This window comes from Orycteropus afer, unplaced genomic scaffold (assembly GCF_000298275.1).
Source record: "Orycteropus afer afer isolate SDZICR_OR568_19922 unplaced genomic scaffold, OryAfe1.0 scaffold00226, whole genome shotgun sequence".
Classification (NCBI taxonomy): domain Eukaryota; kingdom Metazoa; phylum Chordata; class Mammalia; order Tubulidentata; family Orycteropodidae; genus Orycteropus; species Orycteropus afer.
Genome location: NW_006921813.1, coordinates 5,259,702 through 5,268,164, shown reverse-complemented (window position 1 = coordinate 5,268,164; position 8,463 = coordinate 5,259,702). Strand labels below are relative to the sequence as shown.

The 8,463-nt window shown below is 39.3% G+C and overlaps 1 protein-coding gene across 1 annotated transcript in view; it reads right to left on the bottom strand.

Moving 5' to 3' along the window:
* Positions 1 to 8,463, bottom strand: part of UTRN (utrophin) — a 731,009-nt gene that overhangs the window by 62,153 nt on the left and 660,393 nt on the right. The window contains 1 exon segment of the mRNA XM_042782042.1: positions 7,353 to 7,519. Coding sequence (XP_042637976.1) covers positions 7,353 to 7,519 — 167 coding nt within the window.

Here is an 8,463-nt window from a genome sequence, read left to right as displayed (position 1 = left end):
CAAAAGCACAGTTTGTTTATACAAGCATTTGTATATTTGGTTTAAACTAAACATCAGAAAAAAATTAACCGGTGGCATAGTGCCTGAGGCATTTGACTGCTAACCAGACAGCTGGTGGTTCAAACCCACTCAGCCACTCCTCAGAAGGAAGACTGGGCAATCTACTTAAGTAGTGATACTGCCTTGGAAACCCAACGAGGGGTCACTATGAGTCAGATCTGACTTGACGGCAGTAAGTTTTTAGAGTTTGAGCCCAGGAACAAGAAAACCAACTAAGTAAAACTTTGATCATAGTGCATTCTTGAATAGAAACAGAGTTTTTAAAATCTCTCACAGAAGAACAAAACTGTACATCAATTTTCAATTGCAGAATCTTATTATAGGAAGTAAAGCTTCCTATAGATACTAAGTTTCTATGGGTTTACATGGAAAATATCTTCTCCCAAACTCTTCATTCTGCCTCAATGTCTCGAGATACGTAAGAGCATAAAAGTGTTGTTATTGTTGTTAGGTACCATTGAGTCAATTCCAATTCATAGAGACCCTACACAAAACAGAATGAAACACTGCGTGGTTCTCTGCCATCCTCACAATTGTTGGTGTTTGAGCTCATTGTAGACAACATGTCAACTCATCTCATTAGGGGATCTTCCTCTTTTTGCTGAACTACTCTACCAAGCATGATGTCCTTTTCCAGGTACTGATCTCTCCTGATAACATTCAAAGTAGGTGAGACTAAGTCTCACCAACCTTGCTTCTAAGAACATAAACCTAAACCAATTGCCATCAAGTTGATTCCAGTGCACAACAATCCTACAGGATAGAGCAGAACTGCCCTACAGAGTTTCCAAAATTATCAATCTTTATGAAGTAGACTGAGACATCTTTCTCTCTTGGAGTGGTTGGTGGGTTCAAACCACTGACCTTCTGGATAGCACCAGAATATTTTAACCACTGTGCCACCAAACCCACAGCCATTGAGTCAATTTTGTCTAATAATGATCCTATAGGACAGAGTAGAACTGCCCATAGGGCTTCCAAGGCTGTAAAACTTCATGGCGCACACTGCCTCATCTTCCTCTGATGGAGCGGCTGGCAGATTCATACCACTGACACTTTGGTTAGTGGCTGGATGCCTTAACCACTGCACCACCAGAGCTCCTTACTGTGCCACCAGGGATCCTAAATATAGCCATGCCTACAGAAAAAATATTTTAAGTAACGAGATGAATAAAATGAAAGTAGAAGCAAAAAATGAGGTTAGATGAGGTCAATATTATAAACAATTAAGTGCTGAGTACCTTCCAAAAGGGCCTGCAAGATCAGTAACTAATTTGTTCTGGAGAAAATCAATCCATGTTCACTACAGTCATCTTACTTTGGCAGGGCAACTTGTTTTGAAACAATCACTTACACTAACAATATTCCTTGACCTATCAGCATGACTTGACAAATATGACTGACATCTTCTCTTCTAAGTGGAGTTTTGTTTATTGCAGAATACTCCAGGGGCAGACAGCCATTCTTCCTTTCTCCATCAGTAGCAGACTTTTGTCCTGTGAGTGGGCAACATGTCTACTAAAATATGTTTCTCAGCACTTCTTGTTCATAATGGTGACTACTGCAATACAAGGTGAATTCACAGGTTGGCATTTCTAGTTGGGGTTTCATGGGACTGAGTCATTTGGGAGAGGTCCTTTCGCCATCCTCCCTTCCTGGAAACATATCTGACCTCCATCTTGTTACACGAGGTGATGAAGATGGAGGTCATATGTTAGGAATGGCAGAGCAGAAAGATAGATTAAGAGCTTGGGGTCCAAGTGACCACAAAGCCACCACACCAGTTCTGGATTGTTGACCTTTGGACTAGCTTTGCCCAAAAGGATTATCAACCTCTAGCTTATTCATTCTACTAGAAGCAGCTTTCCCAGCTTACAAAATATCCTGTAAATCTCAGACTTCACTTTGGAGTGATTCAAGAAAAACTCTAGCAGTATTTCTAAAAGTTCAGAGAAAATAAATATGCATTTAAAGTGGTAGCTTGCTACACAACAGCCTGGATGAAGTCAAGGTTTTTCTAACGCTCATACTCATGTCTTTATTTTGGTATTTGGCTTTTGATTAGAGCTAATCAGACCCACCAATTCTATTTTGTTCAGGTTTAAAATGTCTGGTATTTTCACTTAATGGGATGGTTCAATGACACTAATCAGCTTAACTATTATCTAAAAAATGATGCTATTAAAAAAAAAAAAAAAAACTACCCACTGTCATCAAGTTGCTTCCAACTCATAGCAATGCTATAGGACAGAAGGACAGAGTAGAACTTCCTAATAGGGTTTCCAAGGCTATAAATGTTTATGGAAGCAGACTGAATGACTTTTCACCTGCAGAGCAGTTGGTGGGTTTAAACTCCTGACCTTTATAGACAGCAGCCAAATGCTTTAACCACTGCACACCAGAGTTGCAATAATGATGTTACTAGTAATCACATGAAGAGCTTCCATTTATTGAAAGCCTACTCTGATTGCAGGGGGCATGGGTGGTTCAGGGGCAGAATTCTCACCTTTCTCGAGTGAGGCCTGGGTTTGCTTACCAGCCGATGCACCTGCTGTGCAGGCCCCACCCATCTGTAAATGAAGGCGCGAGTGTTTCTATGATTCTGGACAAGTTTCTGTGAGCTTCCAGATGAAGATGGACTAGGCAGAAAGGCTTGGGGATCTACTTCCAAAAATCAGCCAAGGAAAACCCTACAGATCACAGCAGCCAAATCCACAGGGGATCCTGGGCACGGTGCAAGGCCAAGCACATTTTGTTTCACTGTCCACGGAGCTGCCGTGAAGTCGGGGCCAACTCCGTGACAGCTCACAGCAGTAACTCTTTCTGAGATAGCTACTGTCCTGAGCACTTTTCATCTCTCACGTAAATCCTATGAGACATTCACAGGATTTCACAATGAAGAAACTCTGGTTCAGGAAGTCCAACTACCTTATCCAAACATACGCAGCCAAGCAGTAGATCTAGGGTTCAAACCCAAGCAGCCTGACTCCAGGGCTAGTTTTCACAGCTACCAGACTTCATTGCCTCCCACATATCCTGCTGCAAGCTTGATCTCTGACCACCCATCCAACCTCATATCTTTATCTTGGAGATATCTACACGTGAGTGTTAGCACTTACATTGTTGTTAGGTGTCACTGAGTTGGTCCCAACTTATAGATACCCTACATACAACAGGATGAAACATTACAGTCTTGAACCATCCTCACAATCACTGCTGTGTTTGAGTTTAATGTTACTGCCACTGTGTCAATCCATTTCCTCGAGGGTCTTTTTTTTTTTTTTTTTTTCTGACCCTCTACTTTACCAAGCATGATGTCCTTCTCCAGGGACTGGTCCCTTCTGAAAACATATTCACAATACACAGAGACACAGTCTCACTATCCTTGTTTCCAAGGAGATTCTGGCTGTTCTTCTAAGACAAATTTGTTCATTCTTCTGGCAGTCCAAGGTATATTCAATTTTCTTTGCCAACACCACAATTCAATTCTTTTGCAGGCATCAAATTCTTTTTCAGTCTTCCTTATTCACAGTCCAGCTTTCACACACAGACATCAGGTGACTGAAAATACCATGGCTTGGGTCAGGTGCATCTGAGTGCTCAAATACCTTTTTTAACACCTTGCTTTTAATGTTACATAGAGGTCTTTTGGAAGAGATTTGCCCAATACAGTATGTTGTTTGATTTTTTGACTACTGCTTCCACAGACACTGACTGTGGATCCAAGAAAGATGAAATCCTTGATAACTTCAATCTTTTCTCTGTTAATCATGATGTTGTTTCCTGGTTCAATTGTGAGCATTTTTGTTTTCTTTATAAACCAAAAACCAAACTCATTGCCATCAAGTCAATTCTGACTCACAGCAACCCCTGTTGGGTTTCCGAGGTGGTAAATCTTTATGGACATAGATTGCCCAGTCTTCCTTCCGTGGAGTGGCTGGTGGATCTGAACCACCAACCTTCTGGGAAGCAGTCAAATGTCTTAGGCATAATAACGCCACCAGTTATTGTTGTTATGCGCTGTCGAGTCGGACCTGACTCATAGAGACCCTTCCTTGGGTTTGAGAGGCAGTATCACTACAGAAGTAGACTGCCCAACCTTCCTTCCCAAGAGTGACTGGTGGGTTTGAACCACCAACCTTCTGGTAAGAAGTCAAATGTCTTAGGCATAACGCCACCAGTTGTTGTTGTTATGTGCTGTTGAGTCGGACCTGACTCATAGAGACCCTTCCTTGGGTTTCCGAGGTGTTATCACTATGGAAGTAGACTGCCCAACCTTCCTTCCCAGGAGTGACTGGTGGGTTTGAACCACCAACCTTCTGGTAAGCAGTCAAATGCCTCAGGCACAATGCCACTGGAGTTCCTTTATATATATATGTTTTCTTTATATTGAGGTGTAATTCATACTGAAGGCTATGGTTTTTGAACTTCATCAGTTAGTGCTTCAAGTCCTCTTTGTTACCAGCCGGCAAGGCTGTGTCATTTGTATATGGCAGGTTGTTTATTAGTCTTCCTCCAGTGCTGATGCCACATTCTTCCTCATATAGGCCAGGAACTTGGATTATCTGCCCAGCATACAGATTGAACAAGTATGGTAAAAGCATACAATCCTAACACACACACATTTCTTGATTTTAAACCATGCAATATCCCTTGTTCTGTTTGAATGACAGCCTCTTGGTCTATGTACATGCTCCTTGTGAGCACAATTAAGCACATTTACCATTGTCCACCCATTATAACTGCTCTTTCACATTTCTCTTGTGAAATATTTCAAGTTTATGCAAAAGTTGTTGTTGTTGCTGTATGTGCCATCAAGTAGCACCCAACTCACAGCAACCCGTTTTTGGGTTTCCGAGGCCTTATCACTATGGAAGTTGATTGCCCAACCTTCCTTCCAAGGAGAGGCTGGTGGGTTAGAACCGCCAGCCATCTGGTTAGCAGTCAAGTGCCTTAGGCACTACTCAAAAGTAGAGAGTAATATAATGAACATCCATGTCTTCACAATCCAGCTTTGTTCAATCTTACTATTTTGCTAGCACTGCTTTAAATAAATATTTTAAGAAATGAATCTTTTAAAGTGGAAAAAAAATACTGAGTTTTTAAAATGTTTTTTGCTTTGCATGTGTGCAGCCCTCTGGGCCCTCACTGCATCTCTGCACCACAGCAACAGTCACATAAGACTGGTTTATATAAGTTAATCTGAAATTCCTGTGGTTTCACATTATATTTTATATACAGTGCTCTACACTTAATCTAATAATCAATAGCTTAAATCAATTGCTCTGTTTAGTAACATTCAATTGTTTCTAGTATCAAATCTCTCCTCTTCTAAAAAATCTAATCTGCTTTCTTAAAAACAAAATGAAACAAACAAACAAAACACCACATTTTTTAAGAGCAGGGACTCCAGAGTCACAAAGAACACAGGGTTTTGGACTGAAGTTTTGTCTTCACTTATTATCTGGCCTGGAGCAAATTGCCTTATTTGAGTCTTAGTTCCTTCATGATTAAAGTATAGGTAATAAAACCACTCTTATAAGGTTTATATTAAGAGTAAATGAATTAATGAACGCAACTAACATGTTTAGCACAGAGCCTGGCATCTCTTAAGGACTCAGTGAATGGCAGCTGTTATTAGCTCTGATGATTATGTCTCTCACTTGCATTATCTTCACATCAGTATTTTAAGACTCCTACATTCTAACTACTTCCTCTCTTCTCTCTCTCTCTCTCTCTCTGTCTAGCCATTCTAAGAAGCTGGATGTATTTAACACCGTGTCTTTCTTGTCTTCTTTCCGCACCATGTGCCCTTTGACTTCCACTACAGCATCCACTACCTTGGCTGTCACATTTAGGTGGACCCTGCTTTACCCTGATAACTACCTGCTTTTTCATCCTCTTAGAACATACAAGACCTTCTCAATTTAGAACACTTTAGATTGTCTCCTTGCCATAATATAAATTATAGAAGAAAAGGAAATTTGAGTTCTATTTGTTAAATCATCCATCAACAGAGAACACAGTGGTGTGCTTGCTATACAAATTATGCTGATAAAGTCAAGGCAACTTTAAACAATTTTGTTTAATTCAAGAAACTGGGTCTACATACAACAACAATAATCCCTACTATCCTGGTTTGACTGTTGACCAGTGGACTCTAGACATTATATCATTATCTTAGCTGACTCCTCTTCTGACATGAATGAAAACGGACACGTTAAAACCTTGAGCTCTTCTGCCCAGTAGGCTTATGTTCTTTCAGTCAATAAGAAACCAAAAAATATAATCAGTTGCTGCTGATTCTAACTCATGGCAATCCCACGTGTGTGAGAGTAGAACTGTGCTCCTTAAGGTTTCCAATGGCTGATATTTCAGAAGTAGATTGCCAGGTCTTTCTTCTCAGGTTGTTCTGGTAGACCTGAACCTCCAACCTTCTGGTTGGTAATTTAGTGCATGAACCCACCAGCCACTCCTCGGAAGGAAGGTTGGGTAATCTACTTCCGTAGTGATACTGCCTCGGAAACCCAAGGAGGGGTCACTATGAGTCAGGTCCAACTCAAAGGCACATAACAACAACAACAACCATTTGTACCACCCAGAGACTCATTTCATAGCAGATTTCCTGATTAAAGTGGAGGTATTTACCAGACTCTTCACAGAAAAATCCCATAGTATACTCTAAGAGGTCTAATGCATACTTGACTTAAGAGAGTAGGATGGAAGGACCATGACAGGCAGGAAGGTTCAACTTGGGACAAACCATAGATCCTATAGACAGGATGCTGTGGGTCACAAAATGATGAGTCTGATTACATTAAAGTGTGGTGTTTAGCAATGCCCCTCATGTAAAGGCAAACAGTAGGTTTAATCTACTTCATAAAAAATTTGGCATAAGTAACAAAAATCAATTTGATCACTTCTCAGTTAGTATTTAAATGTTGTTTCCTGCTAACTTTGACCACAAAGTCCTCAGAACACCCACCAAACTCCATCAGGGCCATATATTTATAATCACTCATGCAATTATTATACATGAACATTTGTATGGTATATGTAAATAGAAATTCATAAAAATGGCTGATTCTAGAGCAGAGTAGAAAATAATAATGATAATAAAACAAGAAGCTCCATGTAGTGGTTCAAAGAAGGAGTATCAATTTTAAACAGATGGAATATGCTGAGCAACATATTTATTTTGAAGATAAACCCCTAACTGGCCATAAATGGAACAGCTACAGAAACAGAACAGAAAGTCACCTGCTACCACCATTAGCGGTAGATTATCTTACCGGAACCCAACAATTGGACATTCTTTACAGATGTTGCATTTGGCCTGATGTTTTGCAGTCTCAGCTGCTGCCACTCGATGTAAAACTGGCAGCCAAACCATGGACTGTGGTTCCAGACGCATCCAGTCTATGAACTCTTTCACGCTTATCTCTGGCTTGTTGTTATTCTATTGAAGAAACAAATACATTAAAATGAAGAAAATGTCTTCATTTAAACTACAGCCAAGTGTTTCTACTTCATAATCTTCTGAAAGTCTCTGCAGAAGTGAAAGAAAATTATATCATTCTTGCCAGGTAAGATTAGTTTCAAAATCTGTAAGGTTATCAAGGCAAGAAAAGTCTAGAAGTTAGACAGAAAAAACAGAACTGACTACCAGTATATAGAAAGAAGAACTGCAAAACTTTATATTACTCGATTATTTTTTTTAAAAAAAGAACTCACACAATTCTAGGTAATTTTATGATATAAATACTTTGTTCTTCTGAAATTCTTCTAAAACACCTATATGCATCAGCAGTAACATTTGTAAAATGCCTTTATACAGATACTTCCCCAGTTACAATGTCTGACCTGTGTACAACTCACAGTTATAAACCAACCCCATAAGCCTATCACATTAAAAATTCAAGGTGCATCCAGTGGTTTGGAATAACAAACAAGCACCACTTTTTGATGTGTAAAAAAAATTATTATTGTTGTATTATTATGTTAAAGATGTTTTAGTGCATCTGGAATTTTTCTTTAATGTACACTACATATTATATACTAAGACAAACATTCGAGTAACTGACATTACATATGAACCATACCTAACTATTCAGACTTATATACAAATTCAATTTAAAGACAGACTTAGAAATGGAACTCCTTCATAACGCAGGAACTGTGTGTACTCAGTAAACATTAAAAAGAAAGTAAAGTGCTTTATAGTTAGTTACTTATATTGGATGGGTATAAGTTTTGTACATAATTCTCCTTTTGTAAGCATGTTCTTAAAAAATACTGTCATTTTATTGAACAGGCCCATCACAAAAGAAGAAATTGAACAGGTCATCAAAAAATTACCAACTAAAAAAAGTCCTGGCCCAGACGGTTTCACTGGAGAATTCT